Below are 16436 nucleotides of genomic sequence, written 5' to 3'. Positions count from 1 at the left end.
AGAATAAAGACAGACACTCTGTGTCATCCAGTATTACCTCTCTGTGGACAAATGTAGGAACTTCTGGAAAGTTCATTAGTCTTGTTTTCTATACAGTAGCTCATTTTCAGGTTGCAAGCTTTGCACTCTGAAACCTTTATAAGCATATTCCACCCTAGGATGAATTCAACATGTTTGAGATTTTTGATGATTTCATTTTCATTACCAAAAAAAAAACGAATAATTTTTGTTCAGTGTATCTAATGTGCTAGTAAAGGTGAGCATATTTGTACACATAATTTTTATTTCAACTTGCTACATCATGGAACAAAGTGAACACCTTATCTTCACTAGGCCTTCAATTTATTTGAAAGGTCTCCTTCTTTTATGTTTTTAGTGAAGAAAAAGCCTTGAGCAACCTTGGCCTTTGCAAATAACTCAGGCCAAGTTTCAGAGCGAACCGCAACTGTTTCGTGCAGACATTGCAAATTTCTGTGATTTCATTATTTCTTCTGAAATCTCAGTAAAGATGTTTGGGCTAGAAAATGAACAACCCACTCTGGTTTCAGTGATACTATTAACCTGAGCAATCGCCCTGAACTGAAGCCACTTTTACTGTTGTTTTACTGACAAACAATAGGTGTAGAGACTCTAAAGTTTACTGTGACTGATTGGGTTTTCCTTTCTTCACAGAGAGTGCAGCACAGCACAGAAATTCTTCAAGATCTGACCCACAGAAATATCTCAGATTTTCTGGTGAAAACATATCCCGTTTTGATAAAAGGAAGGTAGGCACGAACCACTCTATTTTTCACATGACATTTCATACCTGTCCATGAAATTCTCATTTAACAGCATAACACCTGATTTGTCACAGTATTGGGTAGACTTGAGCATCATGTCCATATTCCTGATTTAAGCATAGGAGATATTCATTTTGAGGGAGTTAAATTGTTTTCATTCTACCTATTTGTATAGTCGGGTTCTCCTTTATTGGTAGAGCTAAGTTTCAATGTCAATGGCATGCTGTGTTAGCAGTAACAGTGTCAATGGTGAAAACACTAGTGAACTGCAAAGATACTAGTGTGTGTCACTGAGAAACTGTAGCCACACCAACATGACCACCCGCCTGAGTTAATTATAACTTGCTTCCCAGAAACACTAAAGGGCCAAAGGACAATGTTGCATAGATGCATCTATCCTACTGTTAGCTCCTGGGCTTGTCTGAGTGTCATGCATGTTCATTAGCTGTGCAGTGTCCATAGCCTATTATTTCTGATTTGGGCCTTGCTACCTTTTCCATTCCCAGCACAGTTTTTGATATTCCCATTATATCAGCTATTTTCTGGCTACATTTTACATTTAACTGATTCCTCTTAGGACATCAGAATTGCTTCAGATGCCTATTTTAAAATCAGTTTGTTATGGATTTAGGATAGAGCCAGTATGCGTGAGCTTCCTTATCTCTGTACAAGCTGGAGATGAATCATATCAGAAAATAAAAAATAAAAAAATAAAAAGCTACCTGTGAAAACTAAAATCTGCAAAGCAAAGGAATTCACCTTTCATTTCCATCTAAGTCTGACAGTACTGTTGACTTTGGTTCAGTGCATTAAGAGACAGGATTCTCTTTGTCTTTTTCAGCTTGAAGAGCAAATACTGGGTCAATGAGCAAAGGTAAGAAACCAATTCACAGATTGTGCTGGTAAATAAAGGAACAATGAATTTCTGTTTAACCACAGGGCCTCACGTTTCTCTGAATGGACAAGAGGAATTGTGGCAGATAGCATAGAACAAAGAGATGACTGCAGTGTGAAATAGGTTGTGGGTCAGCAAGAGTTTTATAAAGACAAAGGGATTATATTTGTTTGGACTACCTCCACAAGGGTGAAGGCAAGAGACATACAATGGAACTATAACAATTTTATTACCTACATGAGTTTGACTAACAGGATCTGAGTGATGGAAAGTTAAATGCAGCGCTACACTGTGCTCTGTTTAGTGCTCTGATGCAGCTCTTTCAAAGAGCAGCAGAAAAAAATATGATCCCTCCAAAAAGAACACCTGGGGAAGATGTAAACTAGACATCGATCTACCATATACATGGGGATAGCAACTGCAACTCCTCCTCCCCACTCTGAACACATGCAGGTAATTATAAAGCAGATTCCACTATTTGCTTCATGCTTGCATGGGGACATCTAACCCAAATGTGATGTCTACACTCAGAGATACTAAGTTTAGGAAGATGACATAGTAGCTTGAAGAAAATACTTGGGTTTTTCACCAACAGAGGAATTAATTTCAAGAGTAGCAGCTAGATGACTGGCTTCCTTCAGGGAATATCTCCTTGGTCGTGTGCAAACATTACTTTCTATGGGATTAGACTTTGGTTCATGTCATTCAATACTATTTATTATTATGGCCTATTGGCTGGCACCAACACTGCTGAATACCTGCTCCACCAGCTCCACTCAGGGTGGCTGAAATTTTAACTGAGGTCCATGATGTCCTCTGTCCTCCATGTTGTCCAAACAGTTCTATGTCAATTACCATGATCTAAAGATTTTGAACTGTAGAAATGGCTGTTTTCTCCAAGTATTCTATATAAATAATAATTTTCTCAGGATCCTGGCATGAACCCCTCATAAATTAATATAAAGACCTGATACAACTTGTTAGAGTGGAGATTGTTATAGATAAATTATACCGTGTATGTAATTTTAACTTATATTAAGGGAGTTTTTAGTATTTACATTGCTGTAGAGAGGGTCTGTGATACAAGTGGCTGATAATACTATTCTCTTTGTTAGATATGGAGGAATTTCTATAGGAGGAAAGCTCCCTGTCCTTCATGTTTCTGGAGATGAAGTTGTCGATTTTTTCAGTGATTTGTGCCGAATGATGAATGTGACAGGAGTAAGCAAGATTTTTTCATCTCTTTACTGAAGAACTGTTACAAAGCTGAAAACCTGCAGCACTGGAATTCTCCCAGGCAGCTGATCTTTATACTTTTCTTTTTTATTTAAGGGACAAACTTCACTGGCTGCTGCTAAAGAATTTTCTAATTTCCTTAAGTACATGGAAACTGAAGATAATATTAAGGTATTTGCTGGAAATTGTCTGAAAATTTACCTTGAGTGTGTTTTGAGATAGAGTTCAAATAGTGAGAATATTACTAGTGACATTCTCAGATGCAAAAAGAGATGAAATACTATATTATAAATAACACTGGTACATTGTTAATGCAAAGTTTTTTTTAATGTGAGACTTTTTTTTTTTACTCGTGTTCTTAGTACTTCTTGCTGCCCTAAATACTTTTGAGTAAGACATATTCTGCTAAATTTTAAAATGTCTTCAAAATCCCTTTACAATGGTTACCCAACCCTTTAAAAGCACAGTATGTGAGCTCCTCCTGCTGGACTGTGCTTACAAATTCTTGATGCTGGATTCTTTCCTGTTGACAATGCCCACCAAAGTGGATAAAAGGCAGACAAGTTTACTACTGCAGCTCAGGGTTATTAGTGAACACTTCTTAAACGAATCTGTGTTTTCTGACTCTTTTAGGTGTGGTTTAACAATAAAGGCTGGCATGCTATGGTTAGTTTCCTAAATGTAGCCAATAATGCAATCCTTAGAGCTAACCTGCGGACTGGGCAAGCTCCCGAGGAGTATGGGATCACTGTTGTAAACCATCCTCTGAACCTCACTAAGGAGCAACTCTCTGAAGTCACTGTGTAAGTCTTCCTGTGTTTTGCCACTGATTTTTACCTACACTCTTCTGGCAGTTTACCAAGTCCAGTGGGATATGAAAATATAAATATATATATATATATATAAAAAATATATATATATATATATAAATTTTTATATATATATAATATAATATATAAATATATATATATAAAATAAATATATGAAATAGTTCAGATGATAGAACATGGAGGCCTTTCCTTGAAGTCTTAGTCTAATCAAGACTTAGATGCACAATCCATTTTTTTCTGTCTCATAATCCTGTAAGTATTCATTCCTGTTCCTATATAGTAGCCATGACCATTGGTTATACATGGTTACATGTTTCTGTTGATTCCAAAGGATAAAGGTCAAATTGTGAAGTCTGTGTTCATGCTCCAAAGCCAATAGATCTACTTGTGAAGTGACACAGAGATCATAATCAAAAAAGGCATCAGAAAATGTTCTTAAGTAACTACAAGTAGGCAATAGTTGAAAACCTCTGTCTTGGTGTCAAGGACAACATACAGGTAGATTTTCAATGGCATGTAGTAGGGTTGATGTATTCCTGAACTTCAAAGCCATAACTTCTTGAAAAAGACACTCATAAGGAGACATGGCTTCCCACTCATGTCTTCTACTAAGTTTAGAAGTCAGTGAAACTGGAAGCTTTTGCCTTAGCACAGAGATCTGTGCTTCATCTCACTTTGCAACTCGCCTTTTTGAGTACCTTTTCTCCCAGCTCCCAGACCATTTCTGCTGGTGTGCCTTAATGTCTACTTTGCAACACCATCCAGAAAAGGATGTCAAACTGAGATAGGAGCTGAAATGTTCCAGAGAATGAAGGAAATAATATATATTAAAAAAAAAGAATGGTGCCATCAACAGCCACATTTGTTAGCTGCTGTCCAGTGTGATATAGCAAGATACACTAGCACATTTTGAAATTGGAAAAGTCTTCTACTTACAAAATAACCTTGATACTTTTAGATCTTAACATTTCTACCAGCTTTCCCAAATGCTAACATAGTGCTATGTTGCATCCATTCCCTTGCTCAGTCTTTTCTTGTGCTTTGTTGCAGGCTGACCACTTCAGTGGATGCTCTTGTTGCCATCTGTGTGATTTTTGCCATGTCCTTTATCCCAGCCAGTTTTGTTTTATACCTGATTCAAGAACGTGTGACGAAAGCCAAACACCTCCAGTTTGTCAGTGGGGTGAGCCCTGCTATCTACTGGCTAACTAACTTCATGTGGGACATAGTGAGTAACTTCTGGTCTGATTTCATAGCCAGCAATTATTTCTGGGTTTGCATTAACTGGAGACTGATCAGTGAATTGAGTGAAGGTGATTCTGAGCACTGCAAAGTACTCATTTCATGAAGTTCTTTCTCAGAGTATGTGCTAAGGATCTGACCTCTCCTAACTAATGTCAGATGTAGAAATTGTCAGGTGCACGGTACTGAACTAATGGAAGGGTTGTAATCTGAGGATTTCCAGTCCTTAAAACTGAATGTTTTATCAAGTAAAACGTGCCATAGCAGGGGAGAGCACTGTTGCCTGAAGCTAGTTACAACCATCTGTGACCCTGCCCTTAACAAGAAACTTAATGAATGTCAAGATATTCAAAATAGCTAAATGGGAGATTCATGGGCTGCTGGAACAATAGCTGGAGGCCAGAAAAAAATCTCCAGGGTGTCTAAAATGATGTGAATATATTTGTTTAGGCCACTGAATCATGTTCACTGTGTTATGCCAAAAGTATTTAGAGCACAGGTCCAGGCTTGCTTAGACAAGGCTCAACTATCCTCTCATTACTCTTCAGACCACTCTGTCGTGAAGAAATAAATTATTTGCCTTGCTGAAGCACAGCAAGGATCTTCTTTTGTGGTTATGCTGGCTCAAGGGCTTGTTTGATAAGAAAAGCATGAATACGGATGAGAAAAAAAAAATCAAAAAATAAAATTAAAAATAAAATTAAAACCCCCAAACGTTGGGTGTTTCAGAAGGTGCTTTTTCATGAGAAAGTAAAGCAAAACATTAATATATTAAATGAGGGAAAAGAATCAGATCTCTGAGTTCCTGCACCCTGCTGGTCACAGCAGCCTCCCATCAGCTTCACTGCCAGGAATTCTGCTTGGCCATGGCCTTTGACAGCATGGTGCAAAGGTATTAACTGGGGTTAGCAGTTCTGTGAAATGCCACCTTTCACTCTGCATGGGGAGCACTGTGCATTGCAGTGGACCTGCAGTATTAATGCTGAACAGAGAAACTGAGCAGAGCAGTGGCCAAGCATTGTTCACTCTGGCCTCCTTCCAGTAATGTGGCTCAAATAACTAGCTTTTTCCCTCCTATATATAACCTTTATATCACCAAAAACTGCATTTCCTTGTATACTCACTGCCTCTTTCTGTGGGCAACCTGCCAGCAGGACCATGAAACAATCAGTTCCAAACCATAACATAAGAAACAACAATATGGTATAATTTTAATGAACAGTCTGATAAAAGACACCTCAGAAAAATGTCAAATGCTGCCAGAAGTCCATTGAGTCAAAAACTTGAGTAACTATTCCAGATCAATTCCAGTCCAACAATTCCAGTGTTCCTCAGTACAAAATCCTTTGGGAATAATGTTTAAGATCTAGATAGGTTTGCAGCCCTTTTCTGGTCTTACACACTGATCTTTACCCTGTGATGTGGCAGGTGAATTATGCAGTGAGTGCTGGACTGGTTGTGGTAATATTTGCTGGATTCAAGAAGAAAGCATACACTTCTCCAACTAACCTCCCTGTGCTTGTTGCTTTGCTGCTTCTGTATGGGTGAGTGTTCAAGATTATTCCTGCATGTGAAGCGTGATTGCACATTGTTGAGCTTGGTGCTTAGTGAAATCTAGCTTCAAAGAATAAAACTAAGTTGGTACAATGCAGGTTAGAACTGTATTCTGTTCCTAATTCAGGTTACTTACACTCTTTGCCCAGCCACATGCTATAAAGTTTTTTGTCACTACTTCACAGAAATTTTCACCATTTAATGTTGAAATTTTATCACTCCTCACTCCCACCTGCTAGTGCACAGAAGATTTTTCTTAAATACACTCTCACAGAGGCACAACCAGTGTCACTCCTTGACTTGGCTTTGGCCAGTGCTGGGTCCCTTTTTGGAGCTGGCTGGAACTGGCTCTTCTCTAACGTGGGGCAGCTGCTGGACTCCTCACAGAGACCACCCCTGCAGCCCTCCCACTACACATAAATCTAATACATCGTCTAATTTACCTTGACATGTCAATCTAATACATCGTCTCATTCCCTTACGATATGCACATTGTGTAGGATTTTAATGGTCATTTATTTGCCTCATTGACAGCCAATACTAAAATATTATTTAGCGTTTTACCCAAGGACAAAGAGAATTGAGTCCAACAAATATTTTTTTTCTTCAAATGAACATTTGTGTTGGCAAAATAGCCTTTTATATGAGTGACTGGAATTTACTTCCTCTCATTTAATTAGTTATCATATGTCTTTATATATAAAATAATATTCCTACTAGCTTTGTAGTGGGAGTTAATTTAGAGAAAACAGTCTAAAAAAATCTCTCTGGAGTTAAAAAAAAGAAATAAATTTTTTTGTATCGTCCTGTGTATATCACAAATTAAATCTAAGAGGCCACAGATGTTTTCTGGACAGACTACCTTTAATTTATATTGTAATATTTCTATCTTTTGCATGCAGATGGGCAGTAATTCCCATGATGTACCCTGCTTCTTCTTTCTTCAGTGTGCCTAGCACTGCTTATGTTGCATTGTCTTGTATTAATCTCTTTGTGGGGATCAACAGCAGTGCCATTACATTCATCCTGGAGCTATTTGAAAATAACCCAGTAAGTAATGTTTTTGTTGTGACCTGGTTTTAAAAAGCTGTTAAAAGGATGTCCAAGCATAGCCATCTCTAACTGTCTTTCTCTATCTTGCCATTATTCTGGCAGTAAATAAGTGACTGGAGAACTTGCTGTGTTACTGCAGGGACAGGTGAGCAGAATAAACAGAAGCAAACCTCAGGGCTGTTGGTATCTTGGGCTACCAACTATCCACATACATGAGGAATGACGTTGAGCTGACTGCAATCCAATAACCTATCATTACCAATAGTACTTTTTAAGACACCCTGTGCTGATAAAAGCATTGTTGTTTGGTGGGAAGGAAAAAACAGATCTTGATTCAATTGGAATCATGGTTTAAATGGCCAACTTTACAATACTTAATATCTGTGGGACAGCAGGCCAGTATTGTTACTTTTGACAATATGTCTCCATTGCAGACATTGTGTCTCCAGAGAGATAATTGTCCTTCTCTGGATTCAGTGGTGGTGCAGCTAGATCGATGCAGGTATTTACACTGCGGTGGGTATCTCCACCTTTCACCAAAGTCTGCTGTGTAGTTATGCCCAGACACTCGTATTTTTCAAAATTACAATAGCCCTGATTATGGAAATATTCCAGGTATAAATAAAGCTATTATGATAGAAAAAGTACCACTCTTACTTCTTGCTCACAGTTCTTGTTTGCAATAGCTGACACCAGAACAACGTGTTGCCTCTGCTACATAGACAAATATTTCATTACAAAGATTAATTTATCTTCTCAGTGACAATTTTTCACAAGCACCTTGATGGTGCAGTTTATCTGCCATGCTGCAGATAAACAGAGAACGTCCAGTTTCTCCGAAATGAAAAATAACTTTTCATTCATTTTGCTATGTTTTAAGTCTTGTTTCAACTGCTTATGATGTTCTTTCTGTTCCTTATAGACTTTGCTAAAATTTAATAAAACATTGAAAAATGTGCTGATTGTCTTCCCACACTTTTGCCTGGGCCGTGGACTCATTGACTTGGCCGTAAACCAAGCTGTGAGTGAAGTTTATGCCAGGTTTGGTAAGTGAGAGCCAATTACCAACAAGGTGTATCAGTTTTACCTGGTCTGACCTTGGGTGAGATGTTTCAAAGGGTTGTTTTGGAAAACTAGAGTCTGTTTCTAAAATCCTCCCCTTTCACATGATCAGGTAGATGAGTATGAAAGCTCAGCCTCCCTGAAGGAATCACAGCTGCCAGAACTTTAGGGCCTGACCAGTGGTCTGTATTGGAAATTAAACTATTTAAGTGCCAGACTGTGGTGTCTTTTTATCACTTGTCCTGAAGTCCCTAGATTATCACCACTAGGATATGTAATTTCATTTGAAAATTTGAAATTCGAAATTTAATTTCATTTGAATATGTTGGTGTCCCTCATGTTAATGGTTAAAGTGGCTATTCTTCAAAGGCATATTCTTGGGATGTGGCAGTTTTTGTTATCAAACTTCTTGTTAAAAGCATAGTGATAAAGCAAAACTTTTTTTTTTTTCCCCCCCCACAGGAAATGTCTTTCATATAATCCATGCAAATTTCATGCTATGAAATCCAAATAAGAGCATATTCAGAGAGCTTATATTCATTTTTGCTCCCATGCAGCAGCTGAGCTGGAGTGTAGTTTCTTAAGAATCTGTATTTATAATACACTGGAAAAGGGCAGACATTGCCTGGTAATGATCAAATAAAGATTTTCATTCTAAACCATTATGCTTACGCCTTTTGTTCTGACGTGCACTCTTTTCTTCAGCCGTATTTAATCTTGCTCTCTGGTGCTCTCTCCCTCCATAGGTGAGGAGCATGTTTCCAATCCTTTTCAGTGGGACTTTGTTGGAAAGAACCTGGTTGCCATGGCTGTTGAAGGAGTTGCATTCTTCATTCTGAATCTCCTTATGCAGCACCGTTTATTCTCCTCAAGATGGTATGTCTGAAAGGTTGTATTAATATTCCTTCATTAACAGGGCAAGTGTCTTTATTGTTCTGTATGTTCTCTTTTTCTTTTTTTTTTCCTCTGAATTTATAGTAGCTTTTATAGCTTTATTCTGTTTACTTTTCTGATTTCATCTTAACTTGTTGATAGTCCCTTCATCTGCATTGTTTTCATGGGATTTAAGAATATATTTATGTAGCTTATTGAAGAAATTAGTTTTCTTGAACTAGGACTTCAGTGTAAATTTTGTAGATTAAGACACTAATGGTGAGATGATAAAATGACTTGGAAAGCTTGTAGTTTCCTAAGTAATGGCACGAAGTACTAGCCTGACATCCCAAGACTGGAATTCTAGTCCATTGCATAGGACAGTCACAGCCTGGGTGCACTATTCAAGCTTCCCTTCTCTGTTTCAATGAAAGCAGCTGCCTTCCAGGTGTGAGTGGGTTGTGCATTGCTGTTGGAGAATGCCAACAAGACTACTAGTTGGTAATTCTGAAAAATACTGTCTTACAGGGAAGTCAGTCAAAAGATAGGTAGAAGGACTCTCAGTAGATAATGAAGAGCTGCCAAATAGTGAAAGCTGTCGCTTATAGGCAGGTTGTCATATCAGTGACTGGCAGCATCATGCTCGTTTGAGCAAGCAATTTAATCCCTTTTCAGTATTTAGAGCTTAACTTTCAAAGGTCAGGGATTCTCCCAACCACAGGAATGCTCCAACCAATGTCACAAGTTTACTGCTTCCACCAGTCACAGTTTTGGCAACTGAGTAACTGTTGTTTCACACTGCTATTGTAACCGCACTCAGGGCAACTCCTTGTTTCTGTATTCAATCATCTGTTTTTTTCCAGGTTTGCTGAGACTACCAAATCACCTGTTATTGACGAAGATGAGGATGTTGCAGAAGAAAGAAAAAGAATTATGAATGGAAGAAAAAAACCAGATATCTTAGAATTACAAGAACTGACCAAGGTATAATTTGAGAAGAATGAAATATATGAACCCAGTATTTCAGCAGTGGATTCAGATGGTATTGTTTTCAAAATCAAGCTTGTGCCTTAGAAAATAATGAACATTTTAGAAGTCAGGGATTTATATGTTATTTGGCTATTTTATTAGAAAACAAACCAGAAAATCCAGCAAGGACATTGAACTCCCTCTCTCCCCCAACACACACACTTTCATACACACTCCTTTTCTTGACATATTTTGCCTCACATCATCCAACTTGATTTATATATTGACTGTCCATTCCTACTACGAGTCTTTTCTTCTGCATTGCTGTTTTTCCATAGGTGAATTTCAGTCTCAAGTTCACCATTTAGTTCCTTTCACATTTAGGGCTATAGTTATTGCTAATTTATCTTCTTTCAAGACAGTGAAGGCATATAATTGGTGCTATCAGAATACAAGCAAGCCTGAGCTACAAAAATAAAAAGGCTGCACACATTATTAGGATCTCAAGAATAGAGAACTGGAGTATCATTCTCCAGATCTTGCTGTATTGTTCCACTTCATTTGATGTCAGAGATACTTTGTCCCGGCAAAGCATCAGGTCTGCTGCTTAGCACTAAAGATATGAGGTAAAAGGGTGCATGAAGGAAACTTGGAATTTTTAGGGGTTATTACAACTGTATTTAATGTAAATAAATGTCTGAGTTGGTAGAATGCTTACTCTTTCTTTCCAAAATTTTATTTATCTTTTACTTTTGTCTTGGTTCTAAAGTTGCCTCATTCCAACAGCATTAAACTAAAAAACAAACAAACAAACAAAAACAAACAAACAAACAAACAAAACAGGAAATTTTCTTTGCTGCAGAAGTCCTGAAATTTTTTTCTTGTCAATTTAGATTTATGCAGGTAGGCACAAGCCAGCAGTGGACAGGCTCTGTGTTGGCATCCGTCCTGGAGAGGTAAGTTGTTCAACAGCACTAGATTACTCATTCATTTGAACTCAGATCAGTTCAAATTGCATGCCCTTGTTGATTTACAAGTTGGAAATACTAAAAAATGTGATACATTTTATAATTCAGTGCTTTGGTCTTTTGGGAGTCAATGGTGCTGGAAAAACAACAACATTCAAAATGCTGACTGGAGATACTGACGTGACATCTGGAGATGCTGTAGTGGCTGGCAATAGGTAAGTCCCTTAAAAGAACAAACAAAACTGTGACAGTTCATTTACCATGATAGACTCCTAGTCTCAATGACCCAGTAGCTCCCTTCCAGTTTTATGGGACTGAGAGAGACCATACTAGCACCTTTAACACTGCGTTGTAAAATTTGGGGGTAAGTTATACTAATGCTAGCAATGCAACTAGGCAATCAGATCTAATGGCGAGAGCTTCCAAACATAATATATCCAAGAGAACATTTTGATATGAGCTTTGGAACTTTCCTCTGTCTGTTTTTAGCTGCTTTGTTTAAACAGGGCTGGCATAATGCCATAACAAGTCGTCACTACATCATGATTCAATATTACGTCAGCTTAGTTCCAGGTTGTGCGTCTTGGTTCCTTAGGTGTCGTTGGGGTTCGACTCTTTGATGTGATTTGAACAAATAGCTGTTTTGTTGCCAGGACATGATTCTGGGCAACCTGCTGCATTTGACCTTGCTTGAGCAGGATGGGTGGACAAAGACGATGTCCAGAGGTTCGTTCCAACCTCAGTCATTCTGTGATTCTGTACTTCTCTCATCTTTTCCCATTGCTACTACCAGCAAACATTGTTAGCTTCATATCTTGCATGTCTGTTCCCAGTGACCACAAGCTGAGATGAAATTTCCTGAATTTGGAAATCCAGGAAGTGGATTTGGCTATTAACCAGAGTTTAGCTGGTTTAGATGAGAATATATTCTTTGCTACACTGTACAAACATTTTAATAGATTCTTGTACTGGGGTAAATTCATTTTCCTCTTAGAAAAGTTGCCCTAGGAAAGAAAGATTTTATTCAAACTGTCCATCTCTGTCTTAAATCTACTGTTACAGGTATAAGACTTTTTTCTTTGTTTCTCCAGTATATTGACTGACATTTCTAGTGTCCATCAAAACATGGGATACTGTCCTCAGTTTGATGCCCTTGATGACCTGCTCACAGGACGAGAACATTTGTATTTATATGCACGCCTGCGAGGGGTTCCAGCAGAGGAAATCAAGAGGGTAAAGCATCTCACTTTTTACTTGTATATACTTACAGTGAGTGAGTGTAATGATTCACCTCACGCCAAGGTCCAAAGTTTCCAAGGTGGGCTTGCTTTTCTCTGTGTTGAAGTCCTGGGAGTGGTTCTTGTCATTTGGAGTTCAGTACAAGAATGCACAGTCAAATCCAGGTTCATAGGCATTAATGATACTTGCAAAACTGTGGAGCTAACTCTGGAAGGCTAAGGATGCAACTGCTGTGACTCAGAACTGGTATGGTTACTGTTTTGTTATTTTATTTGAATTTGTTTATGTATGAGAATAAAAAAGAACATGAAGATTGCAGAAGAAAATAATGTACATTCTTGCACAAATAGGAAGACTGCAGCTAAGGCTGGGTTATGGCTTTGCTTCAAGGAATTAGAATTCCCCTCATCGTAATAATTTATTTTTATTTTTTTGACTCCACTGCTCCAGTACTAAAACAAATGTGCCAAAACCCAGGGGTTTGCCAGAAGAGGGATGTGTCAGCAATCCAGTCCATTGTGTATTAACTGCTGTGTGAAAAAAGATGTTCTTTCTCATAGGTTGCTGAATGGGGCATCCAGAAGCTGGGGCTTCCCATGTACGCAGACCAGCTGGCTGGTACCTACAGTGGTGGCAACAAGCGCAAGCTCTCCACTGCCATTGCACTCATAGGCTGCCCACCACTCATCTTACTAGTAAGTGTCATGGTAGCATAGCTCTGTGATAGCTCAATATGACATTTCATAAAACTACATGCTAAAGAGCTATAAGGATGTTAATGATTGTTCTTGCAAGCTCCTTTCTGCCTCAACTTACATCTACTTCCATGTAAACTTGAGTTCTCTCATTTCGGGGGTAGACTGGGATGCATTGCAAGATACTGTTTCAGATGGAACCTAAGTTATGAAAGAAAGGTCTTTAGTAAAGAATGGCTTGAAATAAAATCTATAACCTAGACAAATCTGAATTTAAATCCATGTTTGGTTTCAGTCTGCCTTTTCTTGTCAGGGTATAACCAGTCATGTAAAAAAGGATCTGATGGCACATACATTGCTGCTTTCCAGCAGAACAGAGGAAGGTAGTTGCCCTTTTGCAACATTTAGTATTTTTGGAATGAACTTATAAATTTTTTGAATAAACTATACAAATGCTGAAATGGAGTCCTCATCAACTAACATAAATTATCAGATAATTGCATATCTCAAGGGTAATTTTAAATGCAATTGCTACAAAAATTCGTTATTTAGATTATACTGTACCACCTAAATCCATAGGCTATAAAGAAACATTAATAACTTCTGAGAAGTTAATAGCTTAAAAATAGTTCCTTCACCTATTTAATATGCCTTTACATGTATTCTGCCTGAACATAGTAAGCAGCCAGATAAAATGTTTTCTCACAATATATTTTATTCATGTATTTATTTTCAGCTGGTGTAAATCAGGGTGGCTTCACTAGCTTCTTGGGTTGCAAAATGTCCTTTTTCTGCAAAAAAGTACTTTTACAGCCAGTCTGTACTTTTAAAGCTTGACACAGTTTGGTGCAGCTGCTACTACATCACTCTCTTTCCATTTATTTTAGGGCCTAAATGTTTTGGTAATGCGGTATCATTAGGCTTACATTTTTTATAGCTAAGACTCTAGACTATGGAATGCCTTTGTCAGAACATTCACTGTGTTCCTTTCCATGTAGCTGTGCGCTACACAGACAGCACTGTACTCTTATGCATGATTTATTGTATTTGTTTCCTTACTGCTTTGTGCTAAGAAGTACCTTAGTATTTGTTCACTTACATATTTCTCAAGGCATTTTTTCTTTCTCAAGGCACATATTTCAGTAGGGAAGCAGCTATATCAGCTATATGCTAAATCCCAAACGTGCAACAGATTGATTCCAATGGTTTACTTCTAAATGACTTTTTTTTTTTTTTAATCTGCTTTTCTTAAACTGGCTGTCTTAACATTTCGCTTCCAGGATGAACCAACTACTGGAATGGACCCTCAGTCCCGGCGCCTCCTGTGGGACTCTATTGTCAGCGTGCTCAGAGATGGACGAGCTGTGGTTCTAACTTCACACAGGTACAGAGCTGGGATTCAGAATGCCTGAGAAGCTGACGTTCATCTGCTGGCTTTTAGCTCAAATATCTTTTTTCTGTTCTGAAAGTATGGAAGAATGCGAAGCTCTCTGTACTCGTCTAGCCATCATGGTAAATGGTACCTTCAAGTGCCTGGGCACAATTCAGCAGCTAAAATACAAGTAAGTTGAATACATTATGGTGCTTTTTCATGGGAAAACTTAGTACATGTGATATGAACTGTTGTTAATACATCAAACCAATCTGAAGAGCTGTTTGAACAGACCAATTTCTGGGTGCAACTCTGTGGTATTCTAGACAATTTAGGTAGACCTCGTTTTCAACTCCATTATGCTACAGGCCACTTCTGCATGCCAAACACAGAGCTTCCTATAAAGCTAGATTTTAGGCATAATCTTTCAGATATTGTTACTGCTTTCATAGCTGCTGAAAAGGATTTTTTCCCTTGAATAATGAAATGATCTCCTCATCTAATTCCCAAACCCATATGTGCTTCCCAGGTTTGGAGACGGCTACATTGTCACTCTGAAAATCAAAGCTTCAAAGGCAGGGCTGCCTCCAGATCCTAGTCGTGCTGAGCAGTTCATACGCATAAACTTCCCAGGGAGTTTACAGAGAGAGAAACACTACAACATGCTGCAGTATCAGATTTGCTCATCCTCTCTAGCTAAGATTTTTCGATTAATAATCTCCAATAAGGAAAACTTGCATATTGAAGAATATTCTGTCTCTCAAACAACTTTAGATCAGGTGAGTAACTATTATGCAATGCAATGAGGATGTTTCCAAACAACAGAAGGACCAAACTTCTTAGAGTAGAGAATTCTCTCACATCTCCTTCTCAGGCAAAATTCCCAGACTCCTCATCAAGGAAGGTGGATCAGGTATGAAATCTGAAACTAATTCGCTGTGTAAATAGGTGCCAGTTGAATGCTGATGAGAGAGCATTTCCCAGACACTAGAGTTCCCACAACCCATTCCTTCAAGGAAGGAATCCTCCAAGGTCAGCCAGTCAGAATGAGGCTTGCTGAGCTAGGAATGATCTAATACTTCTTTCCATTTCATTTTAAGTAAGAGATTTGGACTATGTTGTGTCAGAGATGCTGATAGAGAGATGTGGTATCTAGTTAAATGTTTTCATGTCTCATCATGGTTATTATACTAGAGCAATATACCGGAATCCAGTGTCTCAGTTCAATACATCTCTGGATTCCCTGTTCTGTATCTTCCCTGCAGAGATGCCAATGTACAGAGACATTCCACTAACTCACCTCAGTTGATGAGGTGGTGACATTTTCTGCTTTCCTCACACAGGTTTTTGTGAACTTTGCTAAGCAGCAGATGGAGGATGAGGAAATTCCTTTGCATCCCCGTGCAGCTGGAGCCAGTCGAGAAGCAAAGGTGTCCCCTGCTTTGCATCAGCAAGCAGCTGCATAGACTATTCCTACAGTCACTAGCACTTAGTGTGCCATACCAGAGCAGTAAAAAGTAAAACAAGACTCCTAGGCTCAGTATTACACTGATTTTTCGTACCTTTCCGAGAACTGTGCTCACAACTCCCTAGCAAAAGCAAACTTCTGCTGCTCTACCAGGAACACTGCACACAGCAGTGCTGAAAGCATTGAAGTAAAGGCTTG

The 16436-nt window shown here is 38.5% G+C and overlaps 1 protein-coding gene across 1 annotated transcript in view; it reads left to right on the top strand.

The window, feature by feature from the left end:
- ABCA4 (ATP binding cassette subfamily A member 4) overlaps window positions 1-16257 on the top strand; it is a gene marked incomplete at its 5' end in the record, with an annotated part of 70425 nt that extends 54168 nt beyond the window's left edge. The window contains 19 exons of the mRNA XM_082766246.1: window positions 673-767; window positions 1624-1656; window positions 2793-2898; window positions 3010-3084; window positions 3547-3716; window positions 4794-4971; window positions 6414-6529; window positions 7442-7589; window positions 8515-8638; window positions 9401-9530; window positions 10391-10511; window positions 11390-11452; window positions 11573-11679; window positions 12556-12697; window positions 13264-13398; window positions 14679-14782; window positions 14868-14960; window positions 15300-15549; window positions 16114-16257. Of these exons, the coding sequence (XP_082622372.1) occupies window positions 673-767; window positions 1624-1656; window positions 2793-2898; window positions 3010-3084; window positions 3547-3716; window positions 4794-4971; window positions 6414-6529; window positions 7442-7589; window positions 8515-8638; window positions 9401-9530; window positions 10391-10511; window positions 11390-11452; window positions 11573-11679; window positions 12556-12697; window positions 13264-13398; window positions 14679-14782; window positions 14868-14960; window positions 15300-15549; window positions 16114-16236 (2313 nt within the window). The 3' untranslated portion in view covers window positions 16237-16257. The remainder of the gene's footprint in view (window positions 1-672; window positions 768-1623; window positions 1657-2792; window positions 2899-3009; window positions 3085-3546; window positions 3717-4793; window positions 4972-6413; window positions 6530-7441; window positions 7590-8514; window positions 8639-9400; window positions 9531-10390; window positions 10512-11389; window positions 11453-11572; window positions 11680-12555; window positions 12698-13263; window positions 13399-14678; window positions 14783-14867; window positions 14961-15299; window positions 15550-16113) is intronic.
- Between the last annotated feature and the right edge of the window lie 179 nt (window positions 16258-16436).

The sequence above is a fragment of the Aythya marila genome (genome assembly GCF_965140915.1).
Source record: "Aythya marila genome assembly, chromosome: 8".
Taxonomy (NCBI): Eukaryota; Metazoa; Chordata; class Aves; order Anseriformes; family Anatidae; genus Aythya; species Aythya marila.
The sequence above is the reverse complement of the archived record's forward strand: the minus strand, read 5'-3'. Positions and strand labels throughout refer to the sequence as shown.